Here is a 12,619-nt window from a genome sequence, read left to right on the forward strand (position 1 = left end):
ACGGTCTTAACGGTGCAGACACTTGTCCTTGCAGTACACGCACAGCCTCAGTGCAGTGGACTTATGGATATGGTAGCTGTCACCTTGAAATCACTGGGACCCTTATCTAAAACCCAGAGTCTGTAGTTTTCTCTCCTTCCTCCTGGCTCCCCAGACTCTTAAATTCCCTATTTTTTTTTTCATACCTGGAAATGATCCCGTGACATCTGTCTACCTGCCTCCCCCTGCTGAGAGCAAGAAGCTTCCAAACGTGGCGTCTGCCTATGCTACGTGGGGTGGGCTCACTCAGAGGACAACAGGCTTCCTTATATGAGGATAAGGGGACCCCAGGCCTGGGATACAGGACAGGAAGACAGAGAAGTCCTGATGCCCAGCAGTTAAACTGGCCAGAAAACCAGCTAACATTGGTATGGCGATAACTCAGATCGTTGGCTATTGGTCATTGACTAGACTGTGCCTGTACTGAATTCATTTGTTGAAGTTTTAAGCTGGACTCCCAGAGTGTGGCTGTGTTTGGAACCTGGGTCCTTAAAGTGCTGCTTGAAGTTAAGTGATGTCATCAGGAACATATCCTAACCCAGTGTGACTGGCACTGTTGCAAGAAGAGCGGATGAGACCTCCGGTACTCAAGAACGTATAAGGTGAGGGAGTGACATCCACACTCTAATCCAAGACATCAGTCCGCAAGAGGCAAGCTGGGGTTTTTAGTTCAACTCTGCCCTAATCCTGAGGCTTTCTCTTTACTGTGTTTGGGTCAAGTGCAGCTCATGGAGACCTGTCTGGCAGGTTGTATGTTGGTGGTAAGGGGTGAGTGACTGGGGCACCGTTCTGATGGAATACCACAATGTCCAGGGGTCCAGGCCTTGTTTGTGGCTGGAGTTACTGAGGACAGCCTCTTTCTGGTGACACCTGGGTCACAGTGTACTCTCCTAGGATCCTCTATGTAGCCTTGAAAGTCATGGGGTTGGGGGGGCATATCCTGCTTTTATTTGTGATCTCTGCCTGCTGGAGAGGCATGTGTCAAGGGGTTTCAGAAGCCCACAGTGACTTTACTGCTCCTTCCTGGGGCCCTCCACCCCTGTCCCTAACACCTCGAGTCCCTCCTAGCTCCCTTCCAAGGAGAGAAGAGACCCTCACCTACCTTGTAGCCCTGGTTGATGCCGTTGATGAACTGGGGGCTGGGGGCATTCCAGGTGAAGCGGATGGTTGTAGAATTCGTGGCTTCTGCGTGTACATTGCCCGGGGGCACCGTGGGAACTAAAGGAGATCAAGAGATTGGTTGTAGCTGAGGAGTTCCCCCACCTCTGTACCGGTTCATCTTGTCCAGTGTGGTAGAGGACACAGGCAGACTCAATAGACAACGCTTGGCAAACCCAAGGGCTCTCTTCCTCTCCTGCTCTCTGGATTAATTCAAGTTCATTAAATTTGTCTGACCCACCTCCCAAGCTGTCTTGTTACCCAGTTCATGTTGAAATACCACAGAAGGTCCCTATGCCTCTTCCCACATGACTTCTAACCACTCTCTTCTCTTCCCCTCAGCCATCTGCCTCATGAGAGTCAGGTGTAAGGTGGAGATGTCATCTAAGCACCCTAAGGCCTAGGTGAAGTCAGCCACATGAGTTGGGGTGCTCATAACTGGACATGTGGATTATCCAGCAATCATGTGGCCCAACAGACCCAGGAACCTGGAGAAAGGGACGCACCTGGTCTTCCATGGCCCCTGTCTCCACCCACCTCCCTGCAGCGTCCACTCGGTGACTTTGCTGCTGTAGACACCCAGCCCGGCGCTGTTGTAGGCAGCCACCTCGATCTCATAATTGGTCCAAATGATGAGGTCCTCCAGCAACAGGTTGTTGACGTCAGCATCTGTGATGTTCTTAAACTGGTACCCAACAGGTAGCCCCGCCAGGCAGTATCTGAAGGAAGAGGTGAAAGCGGGTTGAATCAGCCAACAGGCTTGTGCTTGGCAAACTGCCCAGAGCAGCACTGTCTGTTAAAATTTTGTATGCTTCTGGGAGCGCTCCATTGCACCATTGATATGCCATCTGGGCTGCCTAATAGGGTAACCACTAGAGTTCATGCTGTTGGCCATGTGACAATGGGTTTTGTGCAAATGAGGGATGAATTTGACTTTGTTGTAGTTTTAATTGTTTTGAGTCATGACAGTTGACTCCTGGCTACTTTGCAGGATAGTACAGGTCTAGGGAGTATAGCCCAGGATGCCTGGCCTCAAACTATATAGCTGAGGATAACCTTGAACTTCTAATCCCCCTTTCTCCACTTCCTAAGTACTGAGACTATAGAGCTGCACACCATGCCCAGTCTATATGAGGCTAGGGATCAACCTTAGGATGTCATGCATGCTAGCCAAACATCCTAATCAACGGAGCCACAGATATCCCATCTTTTTTTTTTTTAATTATTTTTTATTTTATTTTAATTTTTTGGAGACATGGTTTCTCCGTATAGCCTGGGCTGTCCTAGAACTCACTCTATAGACCAGGCTGGCCTCGAACTCAGAAATCCTCCTGTCTCTGCCTCCCAAGTGCTGGGATTAAAGGGGTGTGCCACCACTGCCCGGCTTATCCCATCTTTTTGATGGGTTTGGAAGACACAGACAAGATTGCCAACCACAGAGGCTGAGAGTCCCTAGGGAAGGTGTCATAGGTGTCAGCTTTTGGAGATCATGAACCAGGAAAGTACTCCCTAAGTTTAGCTGATTTTCTTTCTTTCCTTGGTACAGTGGCTCCTTGGCTGATGGGGACTGAGAACCCTGGAGGCTACGGATCTCCCCGTATGTACCTCCCACTGCATACCAACCACGACAAAAGAAGGGATAGGAGCGAGCAAATGTGGGGTGCTTTGCGTGGATGGTGTACTAGGCCTAGGAAGAAGCATAATGTTTACCTATTTTGGGGTCTAACAGTTACAGAATCAGAGCCCCCAAAGTGTTTCTACACATTCCCAAAGCCCCAGAGCTGGTATGTGCTAGACCTTAGCATGAATCAGTATGACCCAGAGGCTAGTTAAAACACAGACTGCTAGACTATCCAATTAGGAGGAGGTCTCGGGAACAGATTTGACAGTCAGGTTCACCAGTGTTCAGGTAGCACTGAGCCTGTTGGGTTGGGGACCACATTCTGAGAACTTTTAGGATAAGTCCCAAAACCATAGCAAAATCAAGTGATCATAGGGTAGCTGGGACCATGGGCTCTTCCAACTGTGGGTTATGGCAGCACTCGGGGGTCTTGCTGTGTAAGGAAGAGACACAGGCTTGAGGAAGGATTTTGCAGCCAGCCAAATTCAGAATACAGATGGGCGTTTCCACTAACTATCAATCCCAAGATAATTAAAACATTATTAAAAAATTATGTGCATGAGTGTTTTGCCTGCATATATGTCTGTGTACCACATGTGTGCTTGGGGCCTAGGAAGGCCAAGAATGGATATTAGATCCCCTGGAACTGGAACTACAGATGGTATGAGCTGCCACTGAGGGTGCTGGGAACTGAACCCAGGTCCTTTGGATGAACAACCAGCAAGCACAAGCTCACTTAACCATTTAGATATCTCTTCAACCTCCGAAAATTATTTTAAAAACTTTTATTTTTATCTGTGTGGCGGATGTGCCCATTCCATGGCACACTTGTACAGATCAGAGGAAAATCTGTAGGAACTGTTTTTTCCCTCTACCATGTGGGTCCTGGGAATTGAACTCACCACCTCACACTGAGCTGTTCATACTTAGGGGTATTTTAGTTTGGTCAGCTCCCACGCTTTCTTTGGGGTTACTAGTGAAACAGTCCTCAGTCAAATGCAAAGCTTAAAAGTCCACAGAACTTTGTTTTCAGCAAGAACCAGAAAAATAACTTTTTCCTTTCAGCCAATTCTTGCCCCTTGGTCTCTTCACTTGTGCTCCATCGAGCCGGGGTGTCTGTCCGACCTTCAGATATTTATTGTGAAATGACACTGTCAAATGCAAAGTTCACGTCGAGAATTGCACAGTTGGATTGCAAAAAGAAATCACAAAACAAAACAAAACATGAAAAACCCAAACAAATCCTTTGAATGTTCTAAATAAGTTTGCGTTCCTCCTGTTGGGACCCGTTCATCGCTAGTGTTGCTGCGTGCAGTCTGAGGGCTGAACACACCTTCATTTAGACAGAGGTCAGGCCTGCAGCAGGACATTTGGAGTTGCGTAGGGGGTGGGCTGTTGGTATAGTCACCTCTCCGCTTCCTGTCTGTTCCTACATTAGCCCTGCCCTGCAGCAGCCTTGGTTTCCATGCAGCCTGCAGGGATGAAACCTTGTCCTTGCTCAGCCGGTCCTACTAGTTTTCAAGGCTATCAACTTAGTCTGGTCTTTGGCAATTTAACCGTAAGCCCTTCTTGTCACAAGAGTGGGCATTTCTTATCCCCTGGTCTTTATGTCGGCAAGGATGGACCATGAATCTGGAATGTTTTCTAATCCACTCTCCTTCCCCATACCCCTCAGGGTCGGGAGCCCTACTGGCCCTCGAATGGCCATGTACCTGATGATGTAGCCCTTGAGGATCCCGTTCTGGTGGCTCTCGGGAGGTGGTTGCCATTGGATCATGATGGATTGGTTGGTCCGACCGCTGGCGATGACGTTCTGTGGAGGGGCCGTGGGAGGTTCCTCGGGAAGGGAGACCCTAGAGCAAAAAGCAGCAAGTGTGATTGGATCTTTCTCTACCCCATCTACATAGGCGTATAATAAATGACAAAAGGCTAGCCACACTACATAGCGTCCCTGGTAATTCTGCACCCTTGCAGTGTGCTTTGGGGCAGCTCAGTTAATGTCTCTGAGCGTCTTTCCTTTTGTGAGTAGTAGTAGTAGTAATAATAATAATAATAAAACAATTTTGAGCCAAGGTCTTGCATTTCATCCCAAGGTGGCCTTGAACTTGTAACCCTCTTCCTTCAGCTTCCTGAGTATAGGATTGCAGGCACATGCTACTGCTGTGCCTGTCTTAATTGTTTGAGGAATAGGAGTATCAGTCATTTCCCACAGGCTTTGGTGGTGGATTTTATCTAGACCCCCTTGCTGGATGAGCAGAGCCCCAGGATAGATGGGTGGCCGTGGTTCGGGGGAAGGAGCCCCAGCCCCAGCCTTTCTGCTGAAGCCAAGTACCACATTTCTTTCCCTGGCATGGCTGGGGAACGCTGTGTTCCGCCCAAGTGTATTTTTCACACCGCTGACACTTATCCATTAAAAAACAAAAGTTAATTATTTTTGATGGATGCCTTTCCCTTTTTGTTTATTTATTTATTTATTTTTTTAGGTTTTTTCTCTCTGATGAATAGCTTCCCAAACAGTCCTGTCTGCTCTCAGCTTTTAAAGTGCGGGTGGTTTAACCTTTCCTGTGGTGACTCAAGACTATGTGTACAGAGATTCTGGACGAGGACAAATTGGTGTACAGAGCAGCCGCAGGCACAGCAGAAACGGGCAGGGTCTCTTGGGACTTTGAGGGTCCCTGTTGTGATTCTGACATTTCCCAAGGGGCTGAGCTCCTGCTTGTTCAATGCACCTCCTGGGTGCCAAACCCAGCCTGGAATATTGTAAGTGCTCAGTAAATAAATAGTGCTTATTACCGTGTATGTTCGTGCGTGTGTGTGTGTGTGTGTGTGTGTGTGTGTGTGTGTACACATGCCACAGTGCACATGTGGAGGTCAGAGGACAACATATAGGAAATAGTTCTCTCTCCTTCCACCATGTGGGCCCTCGGGATTAAACTCTCAGGCCATCAGGCTTAGGGACAACTTTACTTGCTAAGCCATCTCAACAGGTCAAGCTTGCTTGCTTGAGACACGGCTTCTCTGTGTAGGTCTGGCTGTCTTGGAACTCACTCTGTAGATCAGGCTGGCTTTGAATTCAGAGATCTGCCTGCCCCTGCCTGTCAAGTGCCAGGATTAAAGATGTGTGCCACCACATCTGGTAGTTTGCTGCTTTAGCTAGACCAGACATCTGCCCATCTTTGTCTCCTCAGCATCAGGGTCATGGGCGGGGCCACCATGGTCCGCTTACCCGAAGTTGCTGAGAACCAGAGCTTAGATCCTCCCACCTGAACACTTGAGCCACCCCTCAAGCCACATTGTTGCTGTCTTTTTGAGACAGGGTCTTCCTCTATACCCTAGATGGCTTGGCCCAGGCTTCGCTTGAATTCATGGTTCTTCTTCAGCCTCCCAGACACTAAGACTACAGGCCCATGCCAATTCATCCAGCTTGGAAGGCATCTTTTGCAGAGCCAACTGCACAGCTTGGTGCTTATACTGTGTCACAGCCATTCCGATGTCCTAAAGGACGACTGCTTTCCCAGTAGAGGTGGCTTGCTTCTCACCCAGGGTAAGCTGAGCAGAGTCCAGCTTCCGTAGAAATGTGTTCACCGTGAGGAGCTTTTGTGTAGATTGCCTAGTTGTCCTTGGTGTCCGTCATCTTGTGAGAGCTTTGTGAGGCTACCCACAGGCTCTGGCATTCATTTGGAATCAGACATGGACACTAAGGAGCCCCCTTTCCCTCTGGAACTTCCTGTCCCCTTGAACCATGATGGAAGCTCACAGGACTGAGCAGAATATCCAGGGAATCTTTGAACTTGCCCAGCTCATGAGCATAGGAATGACCCAAGCTTGTTTATGCTTATCGTGGACCACACTGTACACACAGAACTCTGCCATTTCCTTTAAGCACATCATTCCCCCATTCTACAGAGTGGAAGACTGAGAGATACCTAGCCAGACCTGTTCTGTGGCTTGCCCCATGTGTCACTGTAGTTTGGAGGCTGGCAGGTGGAGTCCCTCCTGGGGGGACACCTGCTCTCTTACCTTTCTGTGTCCTTGCTAAACTGTCCTTTGCCCACATCGTTGACAGCGCAGAGGCGGAACTGGTAGGAACGAGCGGGAACCAGTCCCTTGACCATCACTGAGGTGGCTTCTGGGTCCACGCTGGCCAGGAGTATGGTCCAGGGAGCATCTGCAGAAACACAGGATTAGAGTAGAGGAGGACATTGTGTGCGAGGAGGACATGTTCCTTTTTTTTTTTTTAAAAAAAAAAAAACTTTCAATCTTTATTTCCTTCTGTGTATATATGTGTACGTCTATGGGTGTTTATGTGCCATGTGTCATATGGAGGTCAGAGGACAACTTGAGGGAATTGGTTTTCTCTGTCTACCATGTGGTTCCCAATGACTGAACTCGGGTCATCAGGATTGGCTGAGCCATCTTGCTGGCCAGCGATGTGATGGAGTCTACCCTTCATCCTCATCCCTCTCCTTTGGGTGGGAAGGAGAGTGAATATCTCCATAACTTGGGCCAGTATAGGTCACCATGTCAGCTTCTCTGGGTCCCGCTAGCCCATGTGAACCAGGGGTTGCAGGGAGGTGGGAGGAAGTGGAGTGGAAGCAGAGGTTCATGGGAAGTGAGCTACTTCAATTCTCCCTTGAATGAGTGAGCTCTAGAAAAGCCACGTGGAGGGTATCACTGAGGGTATCGCAGTGGGGCATTTGTAAGAACAACAGCTGCTATCTTTGAGGCCACTGCTGTCCCAGGTCTTACACAAGCCCCTCCCCTACATAGCTCAAAGTCAACCTTTGAACTCTGATTGTCCCGCCTCTGCCTTTCAAATGCTGGGACTACAGGCTACACTGACACACCAATCTTGTTGCAAAGTCCTAATAGTCTACCATCTGTTTGGGGGTCACTCATAAGCCTAAAAGTAAGCTCATTACCCCCCTTTACACACAAGGAAACTATGGCTGCCCCGGGGGAAGATCTGCTGTGCCCAGAGGCCCAGGAAGAGTGTGGTAGGGCTAGCTGACGCACAAGGTGACCTTACAGCACACCCCACTTTGCCCATTCTTTGTGCGGACATGGGAAGGTGACAGTGGGGACCTTACTGTTTTCTGACATCTCCAAGATGTAGCGCAGCAGAGGGCTGTTGCCGTCGAAGGGTTTGGCCCAGGTCAGGTTGATGGCGCGTCTCTCCACAGTGCTAAGCGTTGCCACGGGGTGCTCAGGAGCATGGGGAAGCTGCCTGGAGGAGAGATGTGTGTGAAGGGGCCGCTCTGAGTACCATGCTCTGCCATCAGGTGACAGGCAAGCTGCACACTCAGAGAGTCTTATGTTTCCATGATGCTGTGTACTAGGTGTGTGTTGTATGGAATGCGGTCCTTCATGCTAAACTGGTCTTCAGTTTGCTATGTGGTAGAGAATGACCTTGAACCTCTGATCTGTTTTCCTCCACCTTCCAAATCCTATCCTTAGATTACAGGCACTTGATGCCTAGCAGCCGCTACTCCCTTCATCTAAGTGACTGTGACGACCCACAGAGGACCTCCGACAGGATTACCATACGGAAACCTTCTACTGCAGAAGCTTCCTAAAAATATACACATACACATATATAAAAGGAGTTTAAATGGAGTTAATCTCTAATAAGAGCACAATGCCTCTCCTAGATACCAGCCTACAATTTTATAGGCTAGCCAATAAAAAAGCCCAGTGGCATGTGTGGGGGATCCCTTTCCAAGTTGTTGGGCAGTGGGATCCCATAGCTTACATTATAAGCTGTTGCCGTTTCTCTCGCTTAACATTCCAGAACTTGATGGTAAGACCTTACTGCTGAAGAGACCGTACGGATTACATGGAGTCATCAAGCTGGTACCAACCTGAAGCTTCATCCCTACTAGCTTGCTTTTACATCCCTGGAAGGTTCAGTATATGCTACCGGGGAAGAAAAGGAATCAATGATCTTACCTAGCCTGGCAAGATACACCCGCTCACTGGTGTAGTAGTGGCACAGCTGTTATGGGAGTGACCAGCCACTCAAGGTCTGTACCGCAAGATGGAACTCGGGCTGATGCCATTAAATAGGCCTAAAACCATGGTAATGGGGGTTGAATCTAACACTATTATTGTCCTAAGTAGACATAGAAACTAACCGCCTCCTTAGTCTTGATCCTTACACTTCTGGATCAGGGCATCGTCCAGTCCTCACTAGAGAAGCTGTCCCTTGCAGTAAATGGTGACAATTACAGAGACCCATGGATGGCCAATGTGCAGAGAGGAAGAGACTGTGACACGCTCAGCTATAAATGGCACATCGCCATCAGATCATCTTGGAAATGTGATCAGGGCCTATAGAAGATCAAATCAGCCTAAATCTCAGTCCAGAAGGGGAAAGGCTTAAGTCCCACCTAGAGCTGGAAAGATAACGATTTCTTTTAGAGATCTGATCCTAGCTTCCATGCCCCACTAGTAGATGGTTCCATACCTATACAGCCACCACTAAACGGACTCCAGAGGTTTAAGAACAAAGACCCTGAGGTGGAGAGGAAAAGGTTGTGGGGTACAGGGAGGAGTAGGAAGGGAGAGATGGGGTAGATTTGATCAAGGTGCATTATATGCATGTATGAAATTCTCAAACAATAAAAAGAATAAAATGAAGATTGCCTGTTGATGTTCTCTCATAGGAGAGGGTGGTGGTTAGACCCACACCTGAGATCCCCACTAATCCCTCCTGCCCTTCCTTCCCCGGGGAGGCGAGTAATCTTGTTCCAAGATGGAACTCATTTTTGCAACTAAAAGGAAGTTACCATCCATGTTGGAGTGGGATACTTTGGTGATGCGGTTGCCGTGGGGGGTTAACCATACCCCTGTAAGTAAGTCAGATAAACTCATCGGTCCACCAAGCTGGACTTTGGCATCTTAGTGCCCTGTCTGGAGTGAGTAGTTGTTTATGCCTGACAATTCTTCTCTCTGGAACTAGAGCCCCATCTAAGGCCTATGAAGACTTCTGCTCCTGACAGAAGTGTCCCTGAGCTGTGGGACAGGCCGAGAAGGATGTTGAGGAGGTGTTTTAGGGTATTTGGATGGTCCTAGTCATACATGGCTTTCTCACATGACCAAAAGAAGCTAATTGGATCTGAACACCCCACCGCTGCCGTTACCCTTTGCCCATGCCTCCTTTGCCCTTACCTGACTCGCAGGTGGGCATTTCGCGAGTCATTGCCACCAGCTGAGAGTACCCGGCAGGTATATGTGCCAATGTCCCCTGACCACGTCTGCGAGATATGTAGGGAGCCGTTTCTGTCCAGGCGGATCCGAGGATTAGTCTCCACGGCCAGGGTGGCCCCATCCTTCTCCCACACGTACCTATGGAAGGGGAGGAGGTCAGAAAGTTTCCAGAGTGGGCCACACCCAAGCCTCCATGTGGGGAGTATGTTCTCAAGGCAGGTGGGAGGCTGTTACATGTGTTGCCTCTGGGACTGGGCTTGTGGGCTGGGAGCAGGGCATGGGAGAAAGATGCTCCCTGGGGAGAGCCTGGAGGTCAATCAGTCGGGTGGCAGGAGCTGGGTCTAGGAGCGTTCAAGCAGCAGGCCATTACTGATCATTTACACTTTGGGTTCAGATCTGGGTCAAAATGTTGTTACTTTTGGCCAGAAGCCATTGCAAAACAGCCACTGGGAAAGAGCCAGCTGAAGGAATTCCTCCGAAGATGTTAAAAGATTACAGCTGGCGAAGGAATCAAACTTTCTGAGCGGACTACATTTTGGAATTAGGTCTATGAGGGGAACCGGTAGATCAATGCATCACGGTGACAAATTGACTTTAGTGTCCAAAAAAATATCACTTTAGCTTCGGCCAGTCGGAACGAAGGGAGTCGTGAGAAATGACACACACGCTGGCGCATGACAGTACGAACTACCTCCTCTGGAGTTGTTATCGAGACAACACAGCCATTATTATTGTCACAGGCATATTCCAAGGGCTGCCTCCACGGAGGGGAGGTGCACAGTGCCCTCTGGGGAAGATGGACAAGATGCCACCTGGGGACAGTAGTGGGTCAACCTCAGGGTCCCCAAGTTACCTGGAGTTAGAGAATGGAAGATTGCCATGAAGAGTACGTCTGGGATATTTTAACCCCCAGTTTGAATAGAAAAAAAATCAACAGAAGCATATAAACCATTGCAAGATAAACAATGGGGAAAACGGAAAGAAGGACAATGGGAAGGAAAATCGTTTTCAATCCTGGGAGAGACTGTGATTACACAGGAACATCAGTCCCTCCTTTTAGATCCTTCCCTGGTTCCCTGCTGGAGGATTGCTACGATACTGTGTCCCGCGGTTGGAAGCTTAGGCCAAAGGCTGTCCCCGATACCAGCAGCTTCTGATGTGATCTCGGGTAGGTTTGTTTAAGCCTCGTTGACCCTGTTTGCCATTTGTAACATGTGGAACCTGTTTATTTCGTAAGGCTGTATGTCAAGCCAGTATAAAGTGCTTAGGGGAGTGTCAGATATGGTAAGCGGCCAGTACGAGTAAGCCATTGATGTTTTTACTGAAGAATATTTATATCAATGATTTGTAGTGATCAATCTGTCCATCCATCCATCCGTCCATCCGTCCATCCATCCATCCAGCTTTCCACCTATCCATTCCCATCCTTCCATCCATATCTGTCTATTCATCTATCTGTCCATCCATCCATCCGTCCATCCATCCATCCACTCAGCTTTCTATCTATCCATACCCATCCTTCCATCCATATCTATCTATTCATCTATCTGTCCATCCATCCATCCATCCATCCATCCATCCATTTATCCATCAGTCTATCTGTCCATTCATATCCATCCATCCATCCATCCATCTGTCCATCTGTCCATCCTTCCATCTTCCATCCATCCATCCATCCATCCATCCATCCATCCATCCATCCATTTATCCATCAGTCTATCTGTCCATTCATCCACATCCATCCATCCATCCATCCATCCATCCATCTGTCCATCCTTCCATCATCCATCCATCCATCCTTCCATCCATCCATCCATCCATCCATCCATCCATCCATCCATTTATCCATCAGTCTATCTGTCCATTCATCCAATCCATCCATCCATCCATCCATCCGTCCATCCTTCCATCTTCTATCCATCCATCCATTCATCCATCCATCCACCCCCATCCATCTTTCTATCTACCCACCATCCGTTCACTTACCTATCTAAGAATCTACCTACCCATAAGTTAATCTGTCCATCCATTCGCCCATATTTCTATACATCCTGTTTTTAAAACTGTCTTCTCTTAGCAAAGTACCATATACTCTTTTTCATGTGATATCTCCATACCATATATTAAACCGAAACCAGACGCAGGGTGTTCTGTCACAGTCCTGTCACTTCACTGACTGCCGATGTGGGACAGACCTCCTTTTCATCTGCTATTGTAGTTAGTAACGTGATGAACGCCCGCACTGAAGAATGTTTACCTACACTCCGCTTCTTCAAAGACAAATTATCAGCAGCGAAGCTGCCAAGTTAATTTTAAAGGCTTTTAATATAGATTTAGAAATGGACAATACCAGTCACTTCCCATTCATCTCGTTACCTAGAAAAGAATCAGCCTTGCAAGCGTTCGGGGAATGAGCAGGCTTTCCCTAAACACAGATCTATTTGCAGAGGGTTACTGCGGCTTAGAAATACCCACGGCAAGCAGACACTCTTTGCTTCAGGACATGATGCTTCAGGGAGCATATGTCCCTGCCTGGGAAGCATTCGTTACTGAACTTGAATGTAATTAATACGTACTTGATTCTAATTAGAA

General features: G+C 48.3%; 1 protein-coding gene across 1 annotated transcript in view; it reads right to left on the reverse strand.

Annotated features, from left to right (window-relative positions):
* Positions 1-12,619, reverse strand: part of Sdk2 (sidekick cell adhesion molecule 2) — a gene marked incomplete at its 5' end in the record, with an annotated part of 93,780 nt that overhangs the window by 68,550 nt on the left and 12,611 nt on the right. The window contains 6 exons of the mRNA XM_028761291.1: positions 1,142-1,257; positions 1,735-1,916; positions 4,531-4,671; positions 6,839-6,986; positions 7,909-8,045; positions 9,989-10,165. Of these exons, the coding sequence (XP_028617124.1) occupies positions 1,142-1,257; positions 1,735-1,916; positions 4,531-4,671; positions 6,839-6,986; positions 7,909-8,045; positions 9,989-10,165 (901 nt within the window). The remainder of the gene's footprint in view (positions 1-1,141; positions 1,258-1,734; positions 1,917-4,530; positions 4,672-6,838; positions 6,987-7,908; positions 8,046-9,988; positions 10,166-12,619) is intronic.

This window comes from Grammomys surdaster, unplaced genomic scaffold, assembly GCF_004785775.1.
Source record: "Grammomys surdaster isolate TR1022 unplaced genomic scaffold, NIH_TR_1.0 126906, whole genome shotgun sequence".
Classification (NCBI taxonomy): domain Eukaryota; kingdom Metazoa; phylum Chordata; class Mammalia; order Rodentia; family Muridae; genus Grammomys; species Grammomys surdaster.